This window comes from Glandiceps talaboti, chromosome 7, assembly GCF_964340395.1.
Source record: "Glandiceps talaboti chromosome 7, keGlaTala1.1, whole genome shotgun sequence".
NCBI classification, from domain to species: domain Eukaryota; kingdom Metazoa; phylum Hemichordata; class Enteropneusta; family Spengelidae; genus Glandiceps; species Glandiceps talaboti.
Window position 1 is genome coordinate 13,741,708 of NC_135555.1, and position 17,739 is coordinate 13,759,446.

At 36.9% G+C, this 17,739-nt stretch overlaps 2 protein-coding genes across 2 annotated transcripts in view; one reads left to right on the forward strand and one right to left on the reverse strand.

Annotated features, from left to right (window-relative positions):
- Positions 1 to 3,813: 3,813 nt before the first annotated feature.
- LOC144438322 (UPF0434 protein Mmar10_2939-like) lies at positions 3,814 to 5,055 on the forward strand. Its single transcript, XM_078127390.1, has 2 exons — positions 3,814 to 3,989; positions 4,748 to 5,055. The coding sequence occupies exons 1-2, from the start codon at positions 3,814 to 3,816 to the stop codon at positions 4,899 to 4,901; spliced, it is 330 nt and encodes a 109-aa protein (XP_077983516.1). The 3' UTR covers positions 4,902 to 5,055.
- A 1,467-nt stretch (positions 5,056 to 6,522) lies between these two features.
- LOC144437152 (cleavage and polyadenylation specificity factor subunit 1-like) overlaps positions 6,523 to 17,739 on the reverse strand; it is a 32,775-nt gene continuing 21,558 nt past the window's right edge. Inside the window, exons 28-42 of the mRNA XM_078126017.1 lie at positions 15,699 to 15,788; positions 14,878 to 15,021; positions 14,366 to 14,518; positions 13,684 to 13,891; positions 13,189 to 13,273; positions 12,371 to 12,512; positions 11,688 to 11,756; positions 11,336 to 11,419; positions 10,588 to 10,764; positions 10,230 to 10,296; positions 9,664 to 9,711; positions 8,697 to 8,855; positions 8,366 to 8,495; positions 7,776 to 7,914; positions 6,523 to 7,219 (exon numbers count right to left, since the gene is read on the reverse strand). Coding sequence (XP_077982143.1) covers positions 7,172 to 7,219; positions 7,776 to 7,914; positions 8,366 to 8,495; positions 8,697 to 8,855; positions 9,664 to 9,711; positions 10,230 to 10,296; positions 10,588 to 10,764; positions 11,336 to 11,419; positions 11,688 to 11,756; positions 12,371 to 12,512; positions 13,189 to 13,273; positions 13,684 to 13,891; positions 14,366 to 14,518; positions 14,878 to 15,021; positions 15,699 to 15,788 — 1,743 coding nt within the window. The 3' untranslated portion in view covers positions 6,523 to 7,171. The remainder of the gene's footprint in view (positions 7,220 to 7,775; positions 7,915 to 8,365; positions 8,496 to 8,696; positions 8,856 to 9,663; positions 9,712 to 10,229; positions 10,297 to 10,587; positions 10,765 to 11,335; positions 11,420 to 11,687; positions 11,757 to 12,370; positions 12,513 to 13,188; positions 13,274 to 13,683; positions 13,892 to 14,365; positions 14,519 to 14,877; positions 15,022 to 15,698; positions 15,789 to 17,739) is intronic.

Genomic DNA, 17,739 nt, shown 5'->3' on the forward strand with positions numbered 1-17,739 from the left:
CATACTATAAGTCTAAGCTTTCAAACTATTACTGTGTTATTGTTTTAGTTTATACCTGATATGAATGGAATAAATGATTATGATACACAAGTGAGATCACTTTACTAGGATGTTATCATATGGGTTTCCACTGACAGAGAAGTTGCAAACATTTGTCCCTCATCATCAACTTAGTAACTGCCCATGTGTTTTCTGATTACTGCCAATGTATTCTTATACAATTCAATGCCATGGTTGTTTGACACCATGGTTGGTGGAATAGCATAGGACATGTAGGAAAGTTCATCTCGACATTCAGCACTCAGTGAAAATGACAGCGGTTGCAGTATTGGTCTTGACGCCAAGAAATCTGTCTCATCATCATCATCATTGTCACCGACATCAACACCTTCCACATCATCTTCAACGCTGTTATCAATTCCAATTGGATTTTGGAGCTGGCCAGCAACCGATATACGGCATGACGACGTTCTTGTCAGACGCTTATGGTGATCTGACCATACATTTCTCCATAGTTCCAATTTGTCATTGATTCTGCTCACATAGACATAATGAAGAGCTGCAAGATGAAGATCGTTTAGAGGGTCTAAAATCCCCTCATCCTCCATGTAGTGGAAGAGATAATAGTACAGACCCGCGACACCTTTAAACACGTCTGCCAGTAGTCTTCTGATGTATTGATTACGAAGTACACTGGTAGCAGTTAACACACTTCCTCGCCCTGGTCCAAGTTTCTCTATCATGAATTCATCAATGGCTGCATTCTTCTCCGTTCCAAGGGCAGACCAAACTCTTGTTGTTGGAAGCCCACAGTTCTGTACAGTATCCTTGAAGCACTTCAGCAATGTGTCAGGTCTGTTGTTGTCTCCACATTGTAACATTACAGGAACTTGACTAAAGCCATCATCAATTCCACAAATTATGATAAGTCTCCATCGAACTAGCTTATTATAGGTAGTAATGTACCAATGACGATTTGATCCTTTCGCGCTGTACACACTCCGGAGAAAGCATCCTCCCCGGGTTCGTTGCTCCCTCCTCTTCTTTTCCTCCACACTTTCACCACAGTCTACTCTGTGTATGCTATCCCGAAGTCGCATCCATTGCACTATGATACTGTGTCTTTCGAGTAACTCGTATGATATTTCGCACAACATATTTTCTGCACAGTACGCGATTTCCTTTTTCAGTTCACGTACAAGAACATCAAGTTCTCGATCAGTGATGTCAGTAAAATCTATCTGATTTAACTCGTACTGTCGCATTAGACGGAAAATTGTACTCTCTGACACAGTTAACATGGAGGCTATTTCAGATATTGTAAACCCTTCCATAAGATGATATTCCAAAAAACTGCTTGGGACTAAAAACTGTGGCGCACCACTAGTACCAGGGCGGACTTTCGTTGGAGGCTCATTACCGAATGTGTTACACGCTGCGCGTAGAGCTATTTGGTCTGCACGATTATGCACACCAAGACATTCGAAATCAAAGCTGGACAACAAACCAACGATGTCTGGGGTGATTTTCTCCCTTTCAAACGTCAGGGTAACTTGGTTAAGATTCAGTTGATTCAACACATCTGACATCCTTTCCTGACCTGCCATGGTAACGGGAAATTGCAATTGGTTACCGCTCTCAGCTTACCCGTATTCAGCGGTTTTCTGTCACGATGCGATGTTTATGAATATAAGGGACCGGTCAGTTTCTTCGACCGGGGGGGTGGGTTGGGAGGGGGGGGTCACCCTGTTTTTGAAATTGGCAGTAGGGGGTCATGCTTTTTCAAATTGTGGATGGGGGGAGTCATTGTGTTTTGGATTGTGATGGAAGAAAACAATCCTAGGCCTTTTTCTACAATGGCATATAGCCTTGTCTGAAATGTGGTACATGTAAACATTTGTTCTTCTCCCTGTTTCTTACATGAATTCTTTAATATTATTTATTAGTTCAAGCATAACTATAAATATACATATACATGTATTACCTAGCTACCACACTAGTTACAGAACATGTCATGTAAATGCTTGGCTGTTTCACAATCAGTGCTTCACTTATATTGCACTTTGGGGCAAATGTGAACTTGAAGGTTTCGTAATGGTAATCTTCATATATAGTTTATAAAAGAAGTTACGTGTAATCTAAAATGTCCCCTACTCGTCACTATGAACTTGTCAGAAGGGATTAATACACTTTCCATTTTGGACACTACATGTTATTGAAACTACAAATCACCACATCTCATTAGATTCCAGTTTCTATTATACACTAGGTATGGCCACCTAAAGTTCTCTAACATACCGGTGACTTTACTATACATGCAATATTAATGCCACTATACCAATGTTACAGGGCCATTTTTATGTGACATGGGAAACTCATTTAAAACTTACATTTACGATAGCTATTCGAAGCTTGGAAATATTACCTCAAAGGCTATGAATAACCTAAACATTGCCTTAATAGAAGCAGAAAACTGCGGATCTGCCAGGAGAAAAACCCCCAAGGACTCTCTCACCCCCAGAGGTCACTCATGCATTCAACCAACAATCAGATGCACCAACAACCTTTTTACTGTCATAATGGTATTAAACTTTTCTTAAATATTTTCACCCAATTCTAATTTGAGATGATATTGTCTTTTAAAGATGTGAAATGTTTGCCAAGGTAGTCTAAAATTGCCTTAAACTCCAAATCTCCCATACCAATGATACTACCAGTAGATGTGCTGACCTTTACTACATGTCTATAATGATGCCATTTAAATATTTCAACCCTATGTAAGTTATAAAGAATAGTTTCTGATACTTGATGGTGCTGTCTTGTAAATGGAATGAGTTATTGCTTGAAAGGATCTGAATAGCCTAAAAATTGGCTTTAAGAGTAAAAGTCCTCCAGGGCTTCTAGAGGGAGACCCCCTTGGACCCCCCCCCCCACATTAGGTGGACATATCCCAGTCTCAAGCTCTTCCCCTCTTACTGTCAAGATGCTATCAAAGTATATTTCAAAAATATTTCAACCCTGTGTAGTTGCTTTTTACATATGTTGTGCTGTCTTGTAAAGCTTGGAAATTATTGTCTGAAAGGGTCTGAATAGTCTCAAAATTGACTTTTCAGAGTAAAAAACCTCCAGGACTTCTAGGGGGAGACCCCCTAGGACCCCTACCACTACATGAGGTGTACACATCTCAGTCTCAAGCTCTTCCCCCTACTTCTTACTGTCAAGATGCTATCAAACTATATTTTAAAAATATTTTTTCTTTTTACATGTTGGTGCTGTCTTGTAAAGCTTGGAAATTATTGTCTGAAAGGGCCTGAATAGTCTCAAAATTGATTTTAAAAACCCTCCAGGGCTTCTAGGGGGAGACCCCCTAGGACCCCCATAAGAGATATACATATTCCCTGCTCAAGCTTTACAATACCTTTCAATGTCAAGATGCTATTAAACTCCTTTTGGAATGTATTTACCCTGTGTAGTCAATAATTATAATTATGATAGTACTAACCCGGGATCTTATAAAGTAGATGCAAGACAGTCAAGCAGTCCACACTGAGTCACGATAAAAAAATACCTGCCATGTGAATATTATATATAGAATTAAGTGATAGGGGGGTCAGCCTGTTTTTGGTTTTACAGATGGGGGGGGGGGGGGGGTCAGTGACTTTTTGTCAGCCCAATGTAAGAATCCACCGCCCCCATGCTGAAGAAACTGCCCGGTCCCTAAGTTTCTCGTCGGATCGATCATGCGTAACACATGTGTAGGAGGGAGCCCTCAACGACCGCCAAAACATGCAAAAGGCGAGGAAATAATACAAAATGGCAGCAATAATCCTACGAAAGTCGATGCCGAGCCTTGTTAATCGTTTCTCGCAGCATCAAAGATTTGTGGTGAGAAGTTTCCACATGGACTGTGTTGTAATGACTGCCAAGAACGACTTTGATGAGAAGCTATTAGACATTTTGGTGTGTCCACTCTCAAAGAAACCCTTACGGTACGACAAACACCTAAATCGTTTTGCTCGCCCTCGCAAGTTGGTTGTAACCGCGCGGTTGTATTGCACATCACAGTGAGGAGTTGGGTATTTACAGCTCGCCCTTCCTTCCTTCTTTCCCTCTAAATGAAAGTTAGAATAGAAGTAGATTGCATGCAGCTCAGATCTACCGGAAGCCCTAGACCATGTATAAAAAGTATGAACGGTGATGCTTGTTTATCACAAAATATTGTAACCTTTGACACACTGTGAGTGACGTAATCTACATGGGGGGGGGGGGGCACCGTGTCTTAATATATTCAAGTACTGCCATTTGTGGGCCGTTTAGTCGGGAAAGACACACAATCGTGACTTAGTTGGTCCATGGAAGTATAACCCACTTCCATGGTTGGGCCTTGCATACCTTGTGACTTTGGCACAGCCTTTGGGTCACAATAAAAGGCAATCAGTGTGAAATTCAGCAAAAGGAATGATTTATGTGAAATAGTATTTTGCATTTAACACAGTTGAATGAAATATTTTATTGTGGAGGGTCACAACAATATAAAACAAGTTTTTCCCGCGAGTCACCACAAAGTCAGGGACAGGAGAACAAATATTTTTGTTTTTAGAAATTGTTACAAGTCATCATAAGAGCGGTGTGTCAAATTGGTATAAACATGTAGCAAGTATATACTGATGCCACCATGGTTACAAGTAACTCATATGATTTTATAAATAACTGGGTTTAATCACGTGAAAATTTCAACTTTTTACAGCTATGACAAAGAGAAGAATGAACTTGTGAATGACACAATGGGAGTAGCCTATCCCATTTTACCAAACGGAGTACCAAATCTCATACCACAGGATGCAAGGATGTTTAAAAATGAAACAAACTCTAAACAAACGAATACGAAAACTGAAGAATGACCACTGAAGCCATGAAACTTGTGTAATATATTTAATTTTATTATGAAGGATACCTAACATCTAAAGACTAGTGCCAATAAAGTGGATGGAACTCGACTGCATGTTTTACAAAAAACGAGAAGATTTTATATTTTTTTCGTTTTCTACTTACTTTGTTTGATGTAGAGATATAAAGAAATAGTCTTATTGAAAACTTTATGATTTCTTGTGTTTTGTTTGGCCCAGGAGAGCTATTATGTTGTTTTCGTCTGTTACACACCGTTTCTCTAACATACACTATCTGATTTCAGTCAAACCTGGCACAAATGTGACTGACACCATATTGTGACATATGCACACTACTTTGTTTTACGACATATGGAAGTTTGACCGTATGGCAGCCATATTTGTAGTAAAAAATCAATATTCACTGGATAACTAAAACTTCAATACATGTACATGGGTACATTAAATAAAGAACAAGTCACTTTGACAGAAGTATGGGGGGGGGGGGACTGTGTGGTGTATGAAGACTTGTTTGTGTTCTTTCGTTAGCCTTTTCACACAAGATGTGATGACTGTAATTAGTGTCAAAGATATTACAACCATGATGATGGTCTTGTCTCAATCACAGCCTTCACAGGCCAAATAACATTTATTATATTTGAACAGTTGTCCGTTCTTTCCCTTTGACTAGGCTGTTTAGTAGGAGTGTCATTGAAAATATATGTAATGTGTGTCAATAATAATTGCATTTGGTATATAGAGTTACAAGGTAACACTCACATGCATGGTTTATTTTGATAAAGACATTATGTAGAATAACGCAACGTTTCCAGTGTTGAAAGCTTTGTATCTGGTAACCTTGACTGATTACCACTTTAGTAAAATGATGTTACAGTGATATTCATACAATAGGCCTTTGCAGAGTTTGCCATGGTGGTGCTCTACTTCCTGTCTGTGTGTACCTTAGGGGTATACATGATATAGGTTACTCTGTTAATCATAGCGCCCTGCTGTTTCCTCAATGTCTGAATATGAAAAACACCCCTGATTTTAAACTTTTACAGAATACCAACGGACAAAGCACTTACAGAAATGGTACTATGAGGTGATGATACCCCCGATGTGAGCGAGGGCGCTGTATTCTCAATTTTCTGTTTGCAGTCTGGAAATGCCTACAGACTCATAAACAGATGCACAGGTTTTCACTGAGTGGTGTGTTCAAATGGTTACTAAATTATAACGATGTTTTTAATAATTGGCAGAGAATTTAGATTTATTAAAACTACCATCCTATTTCAATTGACTCGCACCACCAAAAAAAAGACAAGAAGTAACTTTTTATAGTGTAAAGATGTTTTACTTCTCTACATGCAAATATACATTTGACAAGTATATATTTCACTGCTTTGTTAAAAAGAAAATAAAGTGTACGTTGAAAGTTACACACCTTGAATGAAATCTGCTCGCTAACAAAATATTGTCTATTAAGATATATCCATATTTCCTACATGTACTGAACTATAAGGACTAGTTGGATCAGATATAAAGGGGGGGGGGGGTAGTAATATCAGATCTGAAGGGGAGGAAGTGGTGTACTTGCAATACAACTGGTAGATGTGTGCTGATGGGAAATTCATAAAAATAATATGTATTTTGAAACAGTATGGACAAATTCCAACCCTTGAGATGAATCGATCCACTTTGCATTCTCCTATGGACAGTATCAAAATTGTCAAGTTTTTAGAGAAGTTTAGTGCAGCATTGATGAGACCAGAAAAGGTATCTTTTCAAAACTAATGAAAAAGGCCTACATTGCCCCATAAATAAGTACATAATTTTGATGGCTTATGAATAGTGATACACTTCAGACATCCTGGAGGATTGGTTTTTTTTTTATTATCAGGAACACAATTCCTTGCGTCCTCAAGGACAATCATTTTACAAGTTCTCTGGTACTGAATGACAGTACTGCTGAGTTTGGGTTGTGCCAACTTGGTTTTAAATACTGATTCTTGGACTGAAGCTCCTCAGTGCAACCCATTTTTTTGCATCCAAAGTCCTCGCATAAGTGTTATCTTATCAGTGGAGCCATATAAGAATACATAGGACTATTTTTTTGTCAAGGACCAACTTTACTATAGCTCTGCTAGGCAACTGTTTTTCTGTTTTTTTCAGACATGGACCTTTGAGGTTGATATTTTGTCCATGGATCTCTATATATGATGAGTGCATTGTAAAATCCACATCAGCCAATATATATATATATCTGTCATTTAGTCACTATACTAAAAATGAGCAGTCCATCGTTCCACATCCATTAAGTCATCAAGAATCTGAGATAACAAGAAGAGAACACATTTGTCAGAAAGACTGGCTTGCTTTAATGAACTGAATATGAATGAGAAAATGACATGTGACATTAATGATTAAAATGTTTAAAATGCTCACATCACCGGATGTCAATGTTTAAGGGTAGTAAGTAGCTCAAATCTACCTCAGATGCCCAGATATATAGGGAGGTAACCCACCAAAATTATGGGACACGATTTTGATCTTGATGCAATTTTTACCAGGTTTACCTCACTTCTTGTCTTCAAACCAAAATTACGATACACTGTATGGTGATCTGTACGTTGTATTACCACAACAGACCCCCCACCCCACCCCCATCCCTCCATTTATGCTACTGAGGTTCCCACCAATATTATGTGATGTGTTCTAGATATCCACACAATTTTTATCAAATTTGCCCCATTATGGTACATGTATGGAAATCTGTATATCTTTCACCCCACCCCTCACCCCTCTATATATGCTACTGAGGTTCGTAAACAATGAGATGTAGATCATAGTGTTGTTCACTGACTGTAGTTCATCTGTGATACATACCTGGTCAACACTTGTACCAATCTTCTTAGCCAAGTCATTTCTCTCTATAACACTCAGTGTTGAGTATTTCCACAGCAAATCACCATCCAGTGTATTCTTATGTTGATTGATCAGAGCCCTGTATTGGTGTTTAACCATTCTGTAGACAGACATACAAAATACGGAATGCAGTTAGTTTTAATAACACAGTCATATTAACTTTCTACTGGGTTACATGTTACTCTCAATAATCATTGAAATTTAGTTATCCTTTTTAACAAATACTCCATGAAACTATTATTGAAACATTTCAGTGATATATCAACAGTTACATCTATTATGAAATCAATATCAAAGTTGACCTCAGACTCAAATACAACGAGTAACACTGAAGTAAAGCACTTTCTCCATGTGCTACACTAGTTTATAGCATTCATATCAAGTGTAAAAGTATACTACCCCAGTATTTCAATTGTTTTTTTTTTTTACAAGCCTAGCATGTGACCTTTCTAATGTGGTCAATTAGCAAATGAAACAGTATACTTTTACACTTGATATGAATGCTTTACTTTGGTGTTATGAGTTGTATTACATATAAACCATTTCTTTACCTGTAAGCCTTTGGGTTCAAGCCAGCAGCATGTGGCATATGAATAATCAAGGCATTTTGTAACATCAATAAACGTCGGTATGTCTTCTCTGTCATTGGGAACAAGAATCCAATACTTCCATCCAAAGTTGCTGTAATCAGTGTGGAGAAAACAACACACAATTACTCAAAATATAACTGGCAGAAAAACACTGACGCGTTTGCCAGAATGATGCAAGCTAAGAAAAGATTTCACATAAAGACAAATTAAAGTAAAGATAACTAACACAAATCATATCAAATCAATGACTTGTAAATTTCAGCTTGGAAACAACGTTTTTTGACTGACTTACCAAATAGAGTTATGTGTCTACGTTCACCAATACCTGTCTGTAGTTTATCACTGGCAGGATCAGCTAGTTTACACCTCAATCTAAAGAACGTACTAACATGACTACCGATGTTGAAGTCTGCCCTCCTCAATAGTCGCTGTCCACCAAAACTTTCACGTGCTGTATAATGGACAAAGAAAGTGTCAATCTTTTTTTGTTTTTATGCAGATACTGTACGGTACAGATTTCTGAAGAAATTATGAGAAAGTATTGAAGAACTGATGAAATATAAAATAATGTGCAACAGAAAAAAATCACCCTTAAATCATTACATATTGAAAATTTCAACACATACAAAGAAGTTAACTTTATACAAGTTAAAATTCAAATGTTTCAATTCAAACTTCTTGAAAAAGCCTCCTCAGATGTGAAATTTGTTGAAGATTTGAACCGTTGTTGTACTCATTTTACTACTTTGTATACTGTTGTTCTTCATTGCACATTCTACTTCAAATACACAGTCTACGTTTGGTACTGATGTATTGTAACTGACATTCCCTAATATACCATTACATGTACGCATTAAAGGAACACTGTCTGTAACTGAGCCCACCTTTCAGCTAAAATTGGGTATACAAAATGCACAATGTCATGCAAAAATAATCTCTAAAAGTCATGTTTAGAAGCAAATCTGACACAACACAGTATGACAGCAGTACATACAAAGTCTTGGTAACACACACTCTTGCGTGTTCCAATTTATTGGTAACTAAAAAATTATGTCACGATGCCATCTTGACATCACATCTTAATTCCCGGTGAGACCTCTACCAGTTATTCACTCGACATGATTCAATACGTTTTGATAGTAGGGACAACATAGATAATATACAAACCAATGGTAACTATCACAAACTACAAAGTTACAGACAGTACCCCTTTAATTACATAGTAAGCGAGCCAACAAAATTGATATAATATTCTTTACCTTCTGGCTGGTAGTGAAACAGAATCATATTTTTATCAGCATCAGACACTTTAAAATGAAACAAAAGAGAGAAAAGAATTATGTTAGTCATCTTGTTGAATCAAACATACAGTCAATATGTACATGTATAGATAGATTCCCTGTACCACGTTCTCACACTGGACATTCCGTTACCAATCATATAGTCACAATAGGGCACCCCACATGAGAACAAATGGCAGTACATAGTCAACAAAATGTGGCTAAAACAACCCTATGGCTGAAACAGAATTAACACTTAGCTTTGACTGATTAAGAATGCAACCAGCTTTTGGTGTAAACATTGCAAACTGGTGTGACAGCCACATTTACGGTATGACTGAGACTAAGAACCAATGTGCAACAAGTACAGGTGTATTTTAAGGTAACACCAATACTTTTAACTGGCTATACTGAAAGAAAATGAGATAAATTTTTGGTACAAGTATTCAGCTCTATTACACAAAAATACCCTAGAGTAATACACTAACAAAGATGTAAAGTTACACATTTACTGCAAAGACATATACTTCTAAGACACAGCTTACCAAGGAAAGCCAGTTGACTGTCATCCACCATATACTCACAACCATACACTTCAAGTGGTTTGGTGTCCTGTGTAAAAAAAAAGAGTACATTATAAGAAGTCATTCTCACTCTTTCATTTCTCAGAATCTGTTCATATTTTTTAAAATATCGGTCAAATCTTTGAGCTTTAAAACATCACTTCTAGATAAAGTATATCAAACTATTATTAATGTGTTATGCAAATCTTTCACAACTTTATCGTTGTTTTCTGAAGAGAACAATGGACCCATGTTAACCTTGGAGAAGCAAGATCAATGGGAGATCACAATGGCTATACGCTAGTCACACAGTTTTACAGCAGACAGAATGATCCCTTACCTTGCTGACAAGAGACAGTGTCCTGTGATCCAGTGAATACCTACACAATGCAATACTTTTCTTGATATCAGCACACAGGATGAAGTTTTTGATATTACACAGCTGGTGTATGTAAATCTGAGTATCTATGAAAGCAATACCAACCAAGTCACTGTCCCGGAATGCCCAAATATAGATCTGTAAAAATAAAATGAGAAAGTCATGATGTTGTGTCACTAAAATGACTATATCTACTGTATGTGGTTAAAAAAAACCCCACAAGTTACAGTTTCTGGCAATGAATCTCTCAGTTAGTGTGTCCATTCAACTATTATTTCCATCGTGATACAAGGTGGACCGAATAGGTTTGCCTTAACGTGCATCCCAGCACACTTTTGACAAATCACAAGTAAGTGTTTCTGGTGATGTATCTCTTTATTGTGTCCATTCAACCATTACTTCCATAGTGATACAATGTTGACTGCACAGATTTGGTTAAAAGTGCACCCTAAAAAACTTTGACAAGTCACACACAAAGTTTCTGGCATAGTATGTCCATTCAGCTATTATTTTCATAGTCATACAATGTTGACTGCATATGTTTGTCTATAACCTGCATTCAAGCATAGCTTGCAAGATTCATGGACTGTATACAGTCTCATCTTTGATTTGACAGTGTACTCATCCATGAATCATATTCATATCGATGTAATACTAATATTGATTTCATGGATTATAATTCTAAGAAATAAGAATTACGATAACTCACCTTCTGTCCAATTGCACTTGCAAGGAAACCCTCCACATCACATAATGCTGTCACTGGGCCTTTCTGTTCTTTACTATACAGCATCTAAAAGGTAAACAAATTCAAAACTTTTTTAGTACAAACAGTTGATTTGTTAAAATTGAAACCCATTATGCACATATTGCCTTTCCATACACAAGGACTGTCCTGATCATATCACTGTAGCAGTATCACCCCTAACTCAGGCCTATAATGGTATAACCCATTATAAGTTAGATTAGATCCACTTCCAAAATGGAACACAAGTACAATGTATACATGACATGATGGGGAATGAATGGAATTGTTAAATTCTTTTTGGTTTATCACTAACCTTAAACTTATTCTTTGTCAATGGTTGTCCAGGCTCAGGAACTACTTCAATGACATCAAAGATTAAAATCTACACGAAAAAAAAAAAACAATAACAAAAGTTCAGTCTAATATATACACATTATGGTAAAATCATTTTCTATTTCAAAAGTCTAAAATATTTTGGAAACACTGGAAACACTTAATTTATTGTGAATCATGGATTTAAGTTTTTTATCAACGCATGCAGATCTTCGGTTCCCAAGAGTATCTCAAATGTGTCCAGTTTTCACACGACTCACGGCATCAAAAGTGACATCATTTGTCTTGACCTGTGGCTCCCCAGGGAAGAGAATCGAAAGCACCCCATGATGAATGTTGTGGAGAATAACTTACCCTGCCCCTACATGTAACTTTTAGAATAACTTACCCTGCCCCTACATGTAACTTTTAGAATAACTTACCCTGCCCCTACATGTAACTTTTAGAATAACTTACCCTGCCCCTACATGTGACTTCTATGATAACTTACCCTGCCCCTACATGTGACTTCAATGATAACTTACCCTGCCCCTAAATGTGACTTCAATGATAACTTACCCTGCCCCTACATGTAACTTCAATGATAACTTACCCTGCCCCTACATGTGACTTCTATAATGATAACTTACCCTGCCCCTACATGTGACTTCAATGATAACTTACCCTGCCCCTACATGTGACTTCTTCTCCATATACTACAGTAGTACTGACAGCAATGTAACCTTTCAGTCCACTTATTGTACCTTCAGATTTGAGAGAGACTGTTTTCAAGTCTGTAATGTGTTCCCAGTCATCCATCTCAATCCTAGTAGACAAGGTATAAACATTTTACAATATGAGTATCAATTGAAGTTTATGTTTACTGTTATACACAAGAATTCTTGGAAAGCTTTTAATCAATCTTTTTGTCATATGGTCTTGAATCTGTTTCAGTATACCCCATTCCTCACACCAACCCTGCCAATCCCCATACCAACACAATCACCATCCAATCTATTCTAATGATGGCAATCATGGCTACATACATTGATGTCAAAATGGAAATTTTTCTGCAATCCTATTCTACAATTCCATTGACAAACACATCTTTACTTATGAGGTACACAGTTTCACAGTCATTTTGTGAAGAAAGCACATGATACTCTCGCTCATTTAGACTGTTTCATATTTTCCAATTGATACCAAGCAGACACTCAGACAGAATCAATCCTCAGTGTGAAGTCTCTATAAAATCCTATATTTGGCTGTTAAAAACTGCAATGTTTGAACCCATGGTCTTGGATTATTACTACACTATCTTATATATCATTTGAGTCGTACAGATTAGATTGGATCATTCTTTTGTTCAGGACCATCTTTTTTCTATAATTCTACCAGACAACTGTTTTTCGCACTCCAATTTTATTCCTAAATTGACTTTGACCTTGGATAAATCTTGACAAACATTTTTTAAAAAACAGGAATTTCCAAAAGAGACTTACTTTGTCTGTGGAATAGCTTCCCAACTCAGGGGAGAAAATAACTGCAAACTGAACCTTTCGATAGTGGGAAAGATAAACCGTTCGTCTGTTGAAAGAAAATGCAACGAACAAAAACATAAATTTTACAAAAAAATTGTCTATTTTCACACTTTTTAAACAGTTTCCTTTTATCTCATTTTACAGCATCAAATAAATACAAAAACAGTTTAATCTACGACTAGTTACACCTTTGCAGACTTTTTCAAGAAGTAAATTTTTTGATAACATATCACAATTTTGATAACATATCACAATTTTGAAATATTGTATCGGTAACATTTTTGGTGAAAAAAGGGTATAACAGTCTATCACTTATAGATGTTGTCTATGAAAATCCAAAAAATAGAAGAAATTCTATTGTCCTCCCTATAAAAACTTTTTGATAACATTCCCCACAATATTAGCAGACACTTGCTCTACATAGCAAATATGGAAACAAGGTGTATATTCATTTACCTCTCTCAACCTCTTCAAATTCCTTCTCTTCACCAGTCATCTTACATACTCTATTACATGGCTCAGCAATGGAGGTGACGACAGCATAGGTTTTACTATCCATATGGTAAGCCAGGAAGTGTGGGGTACAGCGCAATGGGACTTTTCTAACTGGCCAATGGGCATCGTATGAAAGATGGGTTGGTAATACACAGATACGTAATTCTCCCTATAAGCAAGGATACACATAGATGAAATATTACAATCATGTGATATTCTTGACGGAATATTCATATATCACTTTTTCATTCTGAAAAAAAAACCATTCTAATGCACAAACTGAGAATTCGATTTTAAAGTTAGCACATGTATGTAGTCAATAGAAATCTTAATTTTTGCTGTTACCTTGATCAAGAAAGTTCCAACCCACTCTCAGTAAAATAAACAAGAAAAATGAGGGGTAAAAATACAAATGTTTGAAATAGGGGCCAAAATGATATAAAAAATTAATTTCATTGAAAACATGACAGTACATTTCGTTTCTTATTTGGAATAAGCTTTCATATGACAAAGTTTGGTGAGAATTCAGTAATTTTGACTTTTTTATTGGAATTGATCCATGAAGTGCATTCTATGTGAAGTACATGTACTATAGTTGGTAAATGCTAGACAGCTGTCAGCCCGTTCTGTTGAGTAAACTTACATGTCTGTTGAAATACAGGAAACCTTTAGGACAGTTAATGTTGTGGAAAGGAGCAAAGCATGTGACAGCGCCATCAACGTACATAGGATGAGCTCTTAGAGTTCCACGTGAAGTCATGAATAACCAGTGAGGATATGGTCCACTGACAAATACCTGTCAATCAAACAAAGCATACCATATAAGGTAATGAGTTCCATATGATGTCATGAATAACCAGTGAGGATATGGCCTACTGACAAATACCTGTCAATCAAACAAACCATACCATATAAGGCAATGTTCTGATACACACAGGCTCAAACTGTCTACCTCTTAGATCACATTAACTATTAGTATGTGTGTGGGGTTTCCCAGTCTGGAATTCATGATGCCTATCAATCAAGGCAGGCACTGAAATAATGAGAGTTTGTTTGCTACATAATCTATACATTCTGTGTAAAACTGTGATGTGTTCAAAAAATAAAACACAGATCTCTACCTACAAATTACGGTATCAAATGTAATCTACTTACCCCACTGTAACCTGAGACGTCTTCAAAGTATCTAAGATGTTGAACACGAGTTCCTTCATCACTTTCTTCTTGTTGGGCTGTCTTGGTCGGTTTTTTACTGCTTTTACCAAATTTCTTTTCTCTTGTCATGACATTGTGGTGGATCTGAAATTCAATCACCAACTCGAAGTATTACAGATATTTGATATGAACAAATAAACCAATGGGATGATACCTATTCCCTTACTAATTGTCCTTTGTACAATGGACTGTGAGGGCGCTGTTCTTCCTGTTTGTGTGTCCCATGGGGGTATTACCTTTGCTATGTTACTACTAGAGCATGAAGCACTGCTGTGTCCTACACTGGAAATGATGGGGGCATTGCAACATACTGTATGTTTTGGTGTGTACACTTGGGCTTGAAAACACCAGTAGAGTCTGTCCACAACAAATGCATTACCTCAATGGCTCATAATCTTCTAAAAGACCCATCCCATCTATGCAGAATTCAACAACCTACATATTTCTTGCAGTGATAGATACTGCACTCTGGTAGTTAAAACCAACTGTTTTAAATCATCCTTTGTCCCATCCGCTACCACAGTTGTTCTTTGTGGAGGTTTTGTTAACATTGTAATATGCATGTTCAGTATTGCATTCTGTTTTGTGTCTTTCTCTGCATGAACTGTCATTTTAACTTCCCCTAATAGTTGAATGAGTAAAGTAATTCTACTTATCATTCTGAGAGAAAGGTAAACCTGGTCACATACATTTACATAACTTTGCATCATAAATTTGTTCAGTATCTGTCCTGTGAGAATTGACAAAGTGAAGTGACTTACCTTTTTAAATCTGACTTTGAGGTGATTGTCAAGTGTTGACTGATGATACTCAAATGCTTCATAGATAAGTAATTCTTCATCAACCCTAGCCTATCAAATCAGATTAAAAAAATATCGTTTTAGCAAGATGATTGACCAAACACAGGTACTTTCAAAACATTCATTTGGAAGTGATGATAAAAATTTTATCAAATGAAATGCTTGAATGCTCATAAAGTGAAACAAGTCAAGGATTCATGCCATTTTTGTACTGTTACTGGCAAAAAGAAATTCATGCATAGTTTGGCAAAAGAGAAAATCTACTGACTTCTATATGCTCTTGAAATAACTAATGGTTATATTACAAACAATAATTGGCTTTTTTCACAAATTATTCACAGCAAGAACAGACTATAACAAGACTTCAGTAACTCAGTCCTGCTGATTCAATGAAACCCACTAATTGTGAATTTTTTTGACAGAAAATCACTTTCTTGGACGTAACTTGAAAAGCATTGATCGGATTGCTTTCACCTGAACAACTTTTCATCTACACACCATAAGCAAAGTCCTTTCAAAATTTGAAATCAATCGATCCTGTGGTTTCTCTCTTTAAGTTGCTCCCACACACACACGCACACACACACACACACACACACACACACACACACACACACACACACACACACATGCATGCACACACACACATACAGACACACACACACACACACACACACACACACATAAATACACGCAGACAACTCTTGATGCCTATAGCACCCTGAATCCTCAGTTCTGTTGTGCTAAAAATGGAGAGTATTGTTAGTATCCAATCATTGTCTTTGATACCGATATTGCCTTGGGGGAATTCTAAAAAGGGTTTTGTTGGCTCTGATCTGTAACTTGCATCAGTACCTAGCCATTGTCCAATTGCCTTGAATACTGTTACTAATTCAATGGAATTCTGAAAAGGGTTTTGTTGGAGCTAATCTGTTAGGTCAAATGTCAAACAAATATCTTGTAAATGTAAAGACAAGTGATCACTGATACTAAGGCCTAAAGCAGAAGTAAACATTTCTTCTATGTTGATGAGAATCCCCCCCCCAAAAAAAAACAACAACAACAAACAAACAAAAAACCCAAACCAAAACAAAACAAAAAACAAACAAACAAACAAACAACAACAACCAACAAAACCATCAGTTCTGCTTCAAACATTGAAATTATCATGAACTCTGTTATTATGTTATACTCCTTTCTGACTCTTCCTCATTGTTTCAACTGTGCTCTCAATTTCATTTTATAGTGGACACATTTTCAGTTAACGGGACATTTTTACACAAAGAAAGTGTCTGCATACCGTTAATCCATGAAAGGAACAGTCTGCTAACATTTTCAACCCATGAATGAATCTGTTCTCAGCATGTTAATCATTTCTCTATAGCACTGTCCTAAACTTGTCAATTGTTACAATGCAACCACCGTGTGCTGTGTTGGGACTGTCATTTTGTTACAGAATGAGTCCTTGCCAGGATCGTGGATTTCACACTGAACTTTTGGGGAAAACATCGGATTATTTGGCCGCGATGTGCGGGATGGGATTTCTATAGTGAATTTTGTAATTAATATGATAATGGGTAAGAGATTACATAATAGAGCAAGGACTAATATAGGGAGGCAAACACTTTTACCAAACCCAAATCGGAGTCCTATTGTCGGGCGTTTCTAAAGAAGCAAGTCAGTGACCCATGACACTTTGGAAATACCCACATCAAGGGACCTAAAGACAACATTTTACATAACAGTTATTAACAGGGAACTGCTAGCTAAGGTGAGTTTGTTGATTCTACCCGAATATTCAACCAGTTTCAAACATGTTCGTTTTCAAAGTAGTTTGTAGACACATTTTGTTTTCAGAAAATAAGTGGTCTTGAAGAAGTACAGGAAAACAAATCTATTGGGATAATTGTCTGTTAGATACGACATGTCCTGTAACCCTGTGATTTGAGAAGCCTGATAGGACTGAATAACACAAGGTGCCTCACAGTCAATGGGAATAATA

Excerpts from the sequence above, each read along its gene's own strand:
- LOC144438322 (XM_078127390.1), top strand. The coding sequence starts at position 3,814 with ATGGCAGCAATAATCCTACGAAAGTCGATGCCGAGCCTTGTTAATCGT. Across the intron at positions 3,990-4,747 it reads CTCTCAAAGAAACCCTTACG|CTATGACAAAGAGAAGAATG; the intron begins GTACGACAAACA and ends AACTTTTTACAG.